The sequence below is a fragment of the Dreissena polymorpha genome, chromosome 1 (genome assembly GCF_020536995.1).
Source record: "Dreissena polymorpha isolate Duluth1 chromosome 1, UMN_Dpol_1.0, whole genome shotgun sequence".
NCBI classification, from domain to species: domain Eukaryota; kingdom Metazoa; phylum Mollusca; class Bivalvia; order Myida; family Dreissenidae; genus Dreissena; species Dreissena polymorpha.
This window is the reverse complement of record NC_068355.1, coordinates 189,130,293-189,142,885: the sequence shown is the minus strand read 5'-3', so window position 1 is coordinate 189,142,885 and position 12,593 is coordinate 189,130,293. Positions and strand designations below refer to the sequence as shown.

The 12,593-nt window shown below is 35.9% G+C and overlaps 1 protein-coding gene across 1 annotated transcript; it reads left to right on the top strand.

Annotated features, from left to right (window-relative positions):
• The first annotated feature begins 2,532 nt into the window (after nt 1-2,532).
• Nucleotides 2,533-11,030, top strand: LOC127865172 (uncharacterized). The gene is made up of 3 exons (XM_052405125.1): nt 2,533-3,039; nt 9,509-10,620; nt 10,996-11,030. Exons 1-3 carry the CDS (start codon nt 2,723-2,725, stop codon nt 11,028-11,030), a joined length of 1,464 nt encoding a protein of 487 aa, XP_052261085.1. The 5' UTR covers nt 2,533-2,722.
• The last annotated feature ends 1,563 nt before the right edge of the window (nt 11,031-12,593 follow it).

Here is a 12,593-nt window from a genome sequence, read left to right as displayed (position 1 = left end):
CAGTCTGTCGGTCTGTCCACCAGGTGGTTGTCAGACGATAACTCAAGAACGCTTGGACCTAGGATTATGAAACTTCATAGGTACATAGGTCAAAGGTCAAGGTCACAGTGACAAAAATCGTATTCACACAATGGCTGCCACTACAACGGACAGCCCATATGGGGGGCATGCATGTTTTACAAACAGCCCTTGTTATCATAATATTTCAAAAGACTTTCTTAAGAAGATACCTATATGTACTGTATGACTGGAACTTTGAAGGAGAGACCTTTGATACACAAGGTTTGTTGAATATCATGATTAAGAATATGAGCATGAAATAGAATGGTGTAGTTTTTTAATCATTACAAAAGTTCGGTTGCACTATAAAAAATATAAAACGTATTACTATAAGTTGTCGCATTGGTATCAAGCAATTTATTAATATATAGTATAATATTACAACCTCAAAGTAGAAAACAGACAAATGCTGATAGTTTTTTTTTCATTTAAATTTCCTCAAATCTTAAATTGTATTGTTCACTACCTACAAGTAGGCTGGGTTTAATGTGTCCCTTTAAGAGCTGTTAAGGTTCATGTAGAGGCTTCATTTTGAAAAATGTGGGACCCCTAGCATTGAACTCAAATTTGACTAAAGGAAGAGTGCCACATTGATAATGTATACATATATGCTTTAATGGATGTTTTTCCTTCAAACTGCTACCAATTTTGTACATCAACGTATCATAACATCCACAAAATCAATCAAAATACAAAGAGATTTTAACACTAAAATATACATTGTTTTCAAAAATCTGAATCATGTTTATTCCACGTATTTCGGCGGAAAATTATATAACTAGTGAATGATATCGACATTGACGAGGGCAAGTTACGCTTAAATAGTAAAAAAAGTTTGCATATCTAGAAATATCAAAACTCGAACACATGTCATTTCATCACCATGGGGGCAGCCATTTTTAAATTAATAAAATAGAAAGAAACATGCTAAAAACTCACTCATCGCCTAATTGACATTCCATACGGTTGACGATGACAAATGCATTGGATTGTAATCTTTCCGTTGATGTTTGCAAACTGCACGATCAGACCTCATAAACAATCAAAAGAATAACTATGTAAGAAGCATTTCACCAATGTTTACAATCGTTGTCGAATCACATATACTTTATTATTACGCATAAAATAGTACGCTTACAGACTGACAGAAAGATTTAGATTACTCCGTTCAATTCATCACGGTATACTATTCTATTGATAATATATAATAATACATCGCTTTAACAATCTAAAAGTAGTGATAATTCTTTTAAACGGAGTTTTTGATAACGAAAGTGAAAACAACGGAAGTTGGTTGGATATTCTGTGAGATGCACTTCGGCTCCAGAAAAACAATACAAATTAACTAAAAAGACGTGTGGGGGACAATTTTCAGCTGGAAACTATTTCAAATAGGGTAAGTGATGATATCTCTACGCGGTCATTTCTGTTATTTAGTGCGATCTCTTGCTGATTAATGTTAATAGTTGTTTTACAAGTTGCCACCAAACTGTCAAAATAAGCATGTGTTATCTCAGGTATGTGTATACACATACCCAGTTTTCTCACCACTGCACGTGGTTTCGACCGATTTGTTTTGCACGTTTTTCTACGGATCACAGCGATGGCCACGCTTTCAAATGGGTAGAAGGAATCGAAATATAAAATCAATCGTTTTGCCAATTTCTTTATATTCCTTTACAATTTTATATGTCGTCTGCAATCTATTTCAATTTGAGATGGTTTAAAATTTGCAATTTGGTTGAGAGGTAAATAACAAAATTGTTAAGCCTTTGAAATAGAATTGTGACTCTTATTATCCACCATACCTGGATTGTTAAAAAGTAGTTACGTTTTAGTTATTTTTAGAACTATGTTTAGGATATTTATCCAAAAAAGGCAGTTGAATAAAAACTCATTTGTTGTTTTATGACAATATTTTTCTGTGAAATGTTGCTAACTTGACCTTGTATATGTATATAGCTTTGTATTTATTCAACTTAAGGTAGTGCATATCATTCCTAACTTTAGATTGAGATTTTGTAAATTAGTATAAAAAAGTATTGGTTTTAAACCAAAATACGAATAAAGCACACAAATATTGAATGTCAAAAATGTGTTTATGTTATTCTATCCGTCTTTAGCTTTAAAATGATATATAGTTTGACCATATTGTACCACATTCAATGAAGAAAAACCAAAGCGAAGTTTTAATGAATTTTATCCCCCCCCATGAACCTTAATAATAATGGAATTCAATTGACTGACTAAGTGACTTCATCTCATTCAAGTCCCTTTATTATTCAACTTTCAAGATTCAATATCGCATTATTAAAATCAAATTTAAGACAAGTTTTTCTTTAAATCAAAAGTCTTCCTGATACACAGACAAGTCTGAATAAATCCCTTTAAACCTTGATGACTCTCCATATTGACCAATCATTGTGTCACATGATACAGCAGGTATAAAGTTTTCAGAGCCTATCTAGAGGTAGTTTAATGTTGGAAGTCAATTGTAGATTGTGCATGTTACATTGAGGTTAAAATACTTTTGTTGTTGCACTGTGGACACTAGGCTATGAAAGTGACAACACATCTATGTTATATCATTAAGGGAGTATAGGTTTATATTTAAGTAAAATACATGTGCTCTATATTACTTTATTGAAAGTTTGTAAACAAAATGGCGACACAGTCTGATAGAGTTTTCTTCTTCGGTTGTGTATCATGCAAGAAAAACAAGAATATCGAAGAATATGCAGTGTATTACTGTGAAAAATGTCAACAGTGTTTTTGTAGACAGTGCTGTGAGCTACATCATGACTATTTGTTTAGTGAACATGTAAAGCATGACCGACTAAATATGAGGAACTGGCCAGTCTCAAAGGAGTTGGAGGCTGTTATACTTATGTGTGAAATACACACTCATAAACAACTAGAGACGTTCTGCAGAGATCACAGTCAGCTGTGCTGCTCAAAATGTGTTTCCTTAAGTCACAGGTATTTAAACATTAAAAATCCTTAAAACAACATACTTTGAGGTATTTCTTATTTGTCAGACTAGTTATCTTTTGCTCGAGTCCATTTATTCGTCAGGAATTAATCAAAGCGCTGAAGGCACTAAAGATGTTCGCTATTGCATTATTTAACACGCAATTCATTTTTCACAATCAATCGCAAGTTTGAAATGAACTTACGTCATTCAACTTTATAAAGTGTGTGTCATAGCGCAGTGGTTAAGTTTTGTGTGCACTTTTTATCATCCTTATTATTTCATAGAAATAACTTAGACAAAATAAAAACAACATGCTTTTTGGACGTTCTGAAAGCATAGAAAGTATGATGAAAATGGTAATGAGAACTTAATATAAAGAAAATTTGCAGTCACCATCATATTAAAGGAATATATTTTCTAATATTAAATAACTATCTCACCAAGAATATAAATTCATAATGAAATTTCCGTGTACAAAACTTTTGATTTTTGACACCATATACAAATTCAAAATACACAATAATCTTCGTATCTTGTATATGGAGGAATAAAAGTATACAGTCAATCTTGTGGATGCGACCACTTGTATTAAGCGACCTTTGTCTTATGCGACCATTTTGAAATCCCACGGAGCTTTTTCGCTATATAATGATATTGTATTCAGCGACTTTTGTCTTACGCGACCAGCGACCGCTGATTTCTATGTATTTTGATGTCCAAATCTTGAATTAAGCGACCACTAGGAGGTAAAAGTGGTTAATGTATTGATCTTTCAGGGACAAATCCGTGTTAATTGTTTATCTAAGCCAATAAGATGTACTATTACACTGCTGCTTTGTTTTCACACCAACCATTATGTTTATGCTGTGTCTCGTTGACCGGTTCTGACCGGTATTGTTGTAGACTGCATATCAATTTATCGAGTTCAATAATAGAGGAACGTTTTACGCACAGTCTACAGCTTAAAAAGTTTACTATGTGGAACGTTAAGAGGCAACACCGATTTTTCTCGAGTATAGATAACAGGTGCAGAAACAATGCACTGTACGCGACAAACATTTCCTGAGAAGTGCGGAAAATAAACTATTAATCGGCAACATCTGTCGAAATTCGTACATTACCAATTTGTAATTATGCTAATTAGTAGATATTTGTTAGCCAATCACATTGTTATTTACTTAATAAATTTTCCAACCAGGTCTGTTTGTTTGTTTTCAATTGACGTGTTTTAATTTTTTCAGCTCATTATGTATCATAATCGAGTCAGATTTCCTTAAGCGTACATGCAGAAATTAAAATGTCAAGACGAAAAGTTTTAACGTTGAACGAGAAAATTCAGGTTTTGGAATTGTCAAAGAGTAAAAGTGCACGTAAAATTGCAGATGAGTTTGGAATCGGTAAAACTCAAATTCAGAACATTCTTAAGCGTAAAGCCGAGGTGCTTGAAGACATGGAAAATTATGTGTCAGGTGAAAAAAAATGCGAAAAATATTTCCTTGTCTATGTTGTTTTTGCAAATAAATATGTACACACAATTCATTTATAATATATGATAATTTATAATAAGTGAAAAAATAAAACACATTATAAGTAAAATATTGCTTATGTATTGTGTTTATATTCATTTTATTATAAAAGTTAAAATCATTGTTGACAAAAGAGATTATCCTTTATATAGATTAAAATTGAGGGTAAGCATTCTTCCAGAATGGCCTTTTTTATTTAAAGACCATTTTATTAAGAGACCACTTTTGATTACTCCCTTGAGTGGCCTCTTAATACAAGATTGACTGTATAAACATTGCTGTTTATGCTTTACTTGTTACCTGAGCAGTTCACACAGTGTCAACAACGCTGACATAAACATAGGTATAAAGCACTTGTGCGCTTTAAGGCGTATCTGTTTTACTCAGTTTTCATCTTAGTGACTTTTATATAAGGCCAACAGACACGCATGAATATTTTTGAATATTTAATTAGCTGATTCGAGATACAACCTCTGAATTTTTGTTACATCACTGCGTATGTGCTCAATTCAAAGGATGTAGCACTGTTCAGTGTAAGGATTTCCGGACTACTCTCTGTATGCTCAAACGACACAAATTGTGGCCCTGTTACAATTACGCGTAATAATCCATCTCGCAGAATTTCACTTTCGCCTCCAAGATGAGAAAACAATCATTAGCGAAATAGTAGTGTCATGATGAATGAAAATCGTTTAATTATCATACCCCAATGTCTGCCGTACTTGGTCAGCACGTCTGGAAATCATTCCTTAATGTGTGGATAGGCTGCCATTATTACCAAGTTTGCTATTTTGAATTCAATTTTGTATCAGAAAGCATTGTTCTTAAAATTGGCATTTTCAATTCGCAATTAGATTTGTAATGACCCTCGTCATGCCAAAATGGGTCTTATTCCATATGCGCCCATCCTATAAATAGCCCACTCAGCTATCTCTCCTTCTGGTAAGGAGAAACAAAACATATTGAGTGATTTTATAGCGAACAGCATCGCCTATGGCCTGACTGTGCAAAAGCACATGTTGGGTTTAACAAACGCTTGCCGAAACACATAAGACCCATTTTCGCATGATGGCACTATTGACATGTGATTTAAATGTTTCGAAAGAAAACTGCGTTTAAATCAAATATCAACATACGATATATTACGAAAGTAAAGAAAGATACTCATAACAAGGCATATGAGGACACATATGAAGGGCTCTCCCTAGGGCTGTCACGATACGCCGTGAGCGTACCGCGGTATATCGTGGTACGGCAACACTGTATCGCGGTACGTACCGCGATATTTTACAGAATATGTATCTGTGAAGAAAACAGCAGAAAAACAAGTTTTACAAACTTTATTAAACTCAATAATCAGAAAACATTGGTATCATAGTATGACAAGAAACTGTAAAAGAAACTGTAATAAACTTGATAGAAGTAGTCATTGTTATTGTTATTGTTATTCGCGTCTTTTTCTAAAATGTCCGCCATGTTGTTTACAATAGCTGTGACTACCATTTGAGTAAAATAAAGTGGATCAGTAAACATATTATCAGAATATGAGATTTTTTTTGTATATTTTGTATATTAAATATTGTGTTAATGTTTAATTTTTTTGATTAATATAAATATAAGCAGGACAGGGGAGGTAATACACTTTTATTAGCCGGATTTTTTTCGAAAAAATCTCGGCTTATAGATTGATGTTGTCGGGCGGGCGGGGGGGCGGGCGGGCGGGCGGGGTGGCGGCGTGCTCGAAAATGTTAAAGTTCTTATTTCATGGTATAACTTTGGTATGCTTGGACCTAGAGTCTTCAAACTTGACATGAAGGTTGGCCAGGATTAACAGATGACCACTGGTCATTTCAAGGTCATTCATTTGAAGGTCAAGGTCACTGTGACCTTCAATATAAAAAATGTTAAAGTTGTTATAACTTTGGTATGCTTGGACCTAGAGTCTTGAAACTTGACATGAAGGTTGGCCATAACTAGTTAGTAACCACTGGTCATTTCAAGGTCATTCATTTGAAGGTCAAGGTCACTGTGACCTTGAATGTAAAAATGTTAAAGTTCTTATTTCATGGTATAACTTTGGTATGCTTGGACCTAGAGTCTTCAAACTTGACATGAAGGTTGGCCAGGATTAACAGATGACCACTGGTCATTTCAAGGTCGTTCATTTGAAGGTCAAGGTCACTGTGACCTTCAATATAAAAAATGTTAAAGTTGTTATAACTTTGGTATGCTTGGACCTAGAGTCTTGAAACTTGACATGAAGGTTGGCCATAACTAGTTAGTAACCACTGGTCATTTCAAGGTCATTCATTTGAAGGTCAAGGTCACTGTGACCTTGAATTTAAAAATGTTAAAGTTCTTATTTCATGGTATAACTTTGGTATGCTTGGACCTAGAGTCTTCAAACTTGACATGAAGGTTGGCCAGGATTAACAGATGACCACTGGTCATTTCAAGGTCATTCATTTGAAGGTGAAGGTCACTGTGACCTTCAATATAAAAATGTTAAAGTTGTTATAACTTTGGTATGCTTGGACCTAGAGTCTTGAAACTTGACATGAAGGTTGGCCAGAACTAGTAAGTAACCACTGGACATTTCAAGGTCATTCATTTGAAGGTCAAGGTCACTGTGACCTTGAATGTAAAAATGTTAAAGTTGTTATAACTTTGGTATGCTTGGACCTAGAGTCTTGAAACTTGACATGAAGGTTGGCCAGAACTAGTAAGTAACCACTGGACATTTCAAGGTCATTCATTTGAAGGTCAAGGTCACTGTGACCTTGAATGTAAAAATGTTAAAGTTCTTATTTCATGTTATAACTTTGGTATGCTTGTACCTAGAGTCTTCAAACTTGAAATAAAGATTGGCCAGTACTAGAAGATGACCACTGGTCATTTCAATGTCATTCATTTGAAGGTCAAGGTCACTGTGACCTTAAATGTTAAAATGTTAAAATTGTTATAACTTTGGTATGCTTGGACATAGAGTCTTCAAACTTGACATGAAGGTTTGCAAGCACACTTAGATGACCACTGGTCATTTCAAGGTCATTCATTCTAAGGTCAAGGTCACTGTGACCTTGAATGTAAAAATGTTAAAGTTCTTATAACTTTGGTAGGTAAAAATGTTAAAGTTCTTATTCCATGTTATAACTTTGGTATGCTTGTACCTAGAGTCTTCAAACTTGACATAAAGGTTGGCCAGTACTAGAAGATCACCACTGCTCATTTCAATGTCATTCATTTGAAGGTCAAGGTCACTGTGACCTTCAATGTTAAAATGTTAAAATTGTTATAACTTTGGTATGCTTGGACCTAGAATCTCAAACTTGACGTAAAGGATTTCTGTGTAGGTATGTGAAAGCAAAACAATAAATAGTATTATTTCATCTAAGTTTATTTTCTTACATTTGATAATGAAATTGATGGAAACTTCAAACAATAGGTTACTAATTTGCTAATAAAAAAATTGAGATCAAACTTTCCTAATTGTCAATTCAAGTTCATATTTGTGACCTTAAATGTTATTGTTGTTCATGTATATGCATGCATTCAAAACATAACACAAGGTTTGCTCATGCCTTGAAAAGTACTTACATTTCATTTTGACCTTTGAACAATATTTCAGTAATTTAAGTATTGCATTGACAAAAACACGAAAGGTACTTTCCTGTCATTTAAATCAAAAATCCGGCTTCAATGCGGTCATCTCCGACCGCGGAACTCTTGTATCTTTCTTATATACAGGAGAAACAAATGCAATAAGTTTAAATTTTATGTATAATAAATAGAGGATCTTTGTCAATGTCAGTCTGAGAGCATCTGTTATTTTTTTCATTGTCCCTTGACATATTGCTTTTATATTTTGCATACTTGTTTACCAACATCACCCCAACCTATATTACCCCCCCCCCCAACCTCACAGCCATTTTTTTTAAACATCATCTAATATATTACCACACCCCACATTATACCCCCCTCTCACACCCACCCCCCTTACCCCCACCCCCCCCCCAAAAAAAAAAATAATTAATTTTTGTTTAAACATCTAACAGAAAAACAGAAACAGAAATAGTAAAATGGTTTTTGAGTTATAACTCAAGAACGCATACGCCTAGGATCATGAAACTTCATGGGTAGATTGATCATGACTTGCAGATGACCCCTATTAATTTTGAGGTCACTAGGTCAAAGGTCAAGGTCACGGTGACCCGAAATAGTAAAATGGTTTCCGGATGATAACTCAAGAACGCATACGCCTAGGATCATGAAACTTCATGGGTAGATTTATCATGACTCGCAGATGACCCCTATTGATTTTGAGGTCACTAGGTCAAAGGTCAAGGTCACGGTGACCCGAAATAGTAAAATGGTTTTCGGATGATAACTCGAGAACGCATACGCCTAGGATCATGAAACTTCATAGGTAGATTGATCATGACTTGCAGATGACCCCTATTGATTTTGAGGTCACAAGGTCAAAGGTCAAGGTCACGGTGACCCGAAATAGTAAAATGATTTTCGGATGATAACTCAAGTACGCTTTTGCCTAGGATCATGACACTTCATAGGTACATTGATCGTGACTCGCAGATTACCCCTTTTGATTTTTAGGTCACTAGGTCAAAGGTCATGGTCACAGTGACAAAAATGGTGTACACACAATGGCTGCCACTACAACAGACAGCCCATATGGGGGGCATGCATGATTTACAAACAGCCCTTGTTTTTAAAAAAATGTGTGACCTCACACATGGCCTGACCCACCCCCTCCCCATGTCACAAACTGTAACACTTTCTAACACCCCCTCCTTCCATCTGGAGCATGACATACATTATGGACGGCCCCAAACTGGTCTCAATTTTATCATGGACGATACATATCATATACATGTAGCATAGCCAACAAACCTCCACAAAATCCCTGAAATTATTGATTTTCTTTCAGAAAATGCAAAAAAGTAACACTTAACTCAGCCAAGAAGCAGGCAGCAGAAGTACAAGAACTGTTTGAGAAGCTCCTGATCAATATGAGAAAACTGAGGAAACTGCAGAGTTGCTGTGAGTCTGGAATCCACGATCTGAAGAGTTCATACCAGGGGCAAGAACTCATGGTACACAAAATGAATGACAAAATTAAATCCACTATGGCCAAAATTGTGAGGAGAACTTTAAAGAAAATACCTAAAGTTGAGCAAAACAAAATCTATGAATTAATGCATTCCACTTTGTTTCATATAGAAAATATTACTTTGAATGAAGCAAAAATTACACTATCAAGTCTTGAAGATTCTCTCAAAACTGGTGTTGAAACCTGCATCCGTCATCATCATGAATTAAAAGCACTCCATGAACTCCTTCTATACAGCAGTGACAACAAGAAGAAGAAACTCTGCATGATAGCGAGTCTGAAATGCATGGACAAGATACAAAAAGTTGAATCGTACCTGGGTGAGAACAGTGTTAAACTTGAATGTTCGGTATTAAACCAGACTATACAAGGCACTGAGCAGTACATTGTCAGATTGTCAGGTCTGGGGAGGCTGATAGAGAGTATGAAAGCTAACACTGACATTGAACAGTACTTGTCTAAACTGTCAGGTCTTGCGAGAGTATTGCATAACCATGTGTTTACTGTCCATGGAAAGTCTGAGCACACTGTGAGAATAACAAGTGATTCGAAGAAATGCTATATCACAGCCATCTGTGTTCTTCTTGATGGACAGGTCCTGGTTGCAGACGGAGATAATGAGAGAGTCAAGCTTCTAAACCAGCAGTACCAGGTGGTAAGTCACTGGGATGTGACTGCTAAGCCATGGGACATGTGTCAGATCACACCCAGTGAGGTTGCAGTGGCTGTCAATAATGAGGTCCAGTTAATCACAGTAAGCCAGAGCCAACTCGCCATAGGCAGGAAGCTTGAGTTACAACATAGTTGTAATAGTATTGCCCACATTCAGGGATACTTGTTTATTGCATCTGGTACTGCTCTGTTCAAGTACACATTGAATGGCAAACTAGTCTGCAAACTCTATGAAAATAAATCAGCTACTGATACAGGTAAGAATCATGGTGGATTCATCATGATAACATTCGTATTATGTACAAGGGTTTTCTAGCTATTTTAAGAAAAGGATTGTCTGGTTAAATTGGGCTTTGTTAAAGAGATAAAATGGCTAATTTGGGATTTTTTATTGACTTAATGGACAGAATCAGACTTGTTTATCAGCAAATATTGACACATCAGGCTTTACCTTTAGACACTTCTATCTACAAATAAAAAAAATATTATTTTTTTTTAAATTGGGAATATTTTTTTACAATATTGGTTTGGGAACAGGTCCATTTTAAGGCCATTTTTACATAGTAGATAACCTCCTGATGTATTATAAAGTAATTATTCTATAATTCATATGTGCCCTTTGAATGCTACAGTAGCCAAAAGAAGATTCAGAATTATTGATTTATAAACATGAGTAATGAAGTATTTTGACTGTCACTACATGGCCTGTCTATAAATAGAAACTGAGTTCCTGGGAAAGAGACACTTTCTGACCCTGTCCTAATTTCATGGCTGTTTAATGATTGTACATGTACAATATGTTTGATAAATTGAATAATTTCATAACACCATATAACAAAGGTACTCTTGTGGTTGTATTCTTTTATGAAGTGTTCAAATGTATGTATTAATTTCATTGTAATTATAGTAATATGTTTATTTAAACATTTTGCTGTTGAAATTGGTTTTGTAACTAACTAGCTAAAACAAAGTCAACTAGAAATGGCGCGGCAGAGGCCGACGCGTATCCCCACGCCGAATGTTTGACCTAGGTGTGCCCCAGGGTTGGTAATGGGGCCATGCATAGCTGAGATTGACCGTTTTGTCATAAGAGAAGTTCATCATCAATTAGAAGTGAATTGGTGTAGAAATGAAGAAGTTATAGTAAAAGGCAATTTTGGGTGGGTGTGACATATGTGGGCAGGGCGCCCCAGGGTTGGTAATTGTGCCATGCATAGTTGAGATTGACCGTATTGTCATAAGAGAAGTTCAGTATCAATTTGAAGTGAATCGGTGTAGAAATGAAGAAATTATAGTAAAAGGCAATTTTGGGCGGGTGTGGTCTATGTGGGCGGGGCCCCAGGGTTGGTAATGGGGCCATGCATAGTTGAGATTGACCGTATTGTCATAAGAGAGGTTCAGTATCAATTTGAAGTGAATCGGTGTAGAAATGAATAAATTATAGTAAAAGGCAATTTTGGGTGGGTGTGGTCTATGTGGGCGGGGCGCCCCAGGGTTGGTAATGGGGCCATGCATAGTTGAGATTGACTGTATTGTCATAAGAGAAGTTCAATATCAATTTGAAGTGAATCGGTGTAGAAATGAAGAAATTATAGTAAAGGCAATTTTGGGTGGGTGTGGTCTATGTGGGCGGGGTCCCAGGGTTGGTTATGGGGCCATGCATAGTTGAGATTGATCCTAATGTCATAAGAGAAGTTCAGTATCAATTTGAAGTGAATCCGTGTAGAAATGAAAAAATTATAGTAAATGGAAATTTTTGGTGGGTGTGGCCTATGTGGGCGGGGCGCCCCAGGGTTGGGAATGGGGCCATGCATGGTTGAGATTGAACGTATTGTCATAAGAGAGGTCCAGTATCAATTTGAAGTGAATCGGTGTAGAAATAAAGAAGTAAATGTAAAATAACCTAAACAAATGAGTGATAATTTCTGACGCGGCCGCACCCCAACCGCTATAACTTTTGACCCAGGGGTCAGATCAAAATTCCAAATAGTGCAGGGTCGCACATAAGCTCATAGCTACCATGTGTGTAAGTTTAAGGTTCTAGTGCTTTTAGTGTAGGAGGAGATAGTGGCCAGGACGGACGGACAGACAGACAGACGGACGGACGGACGGCGGAGATAACCACAATATCCCCACCTTTTTTTTCAAAAAGCGTGGGGATAATAACTGTTGTGATATTATTTTTCTTGTTATAAAAAACACAAAAAAAACGTTGTAACACGGCACATGC

What these genes read in the sequence shown, in the direction of transcription:
- LOC127865172 (XM_052405125.1), top strand. Translation starts at nt 2,723, where the DNA reads ATGGCGACACAGTCTGATAGAGTTTTCTTCTTCGGTTGTGTATCATGC. An exon ending in TGTGTTTCCTTAAGTCACAG is followed by an intron (nt 3,040 to 9,508) that starts GTATTTAAACAT and finishes ATTTTCTTTCAG; the next exon opens with AAAATGCAAAAAAGTAACAC. An exon ending in TAAATCAGCTACTGATACAG is followed by an intron (nt 10,621 to 10,995) that starts GTAAGAATCATG and finishes TGAATGCTACAG; the next exon opens with TAGCCAAAAGAAGATTCAGA.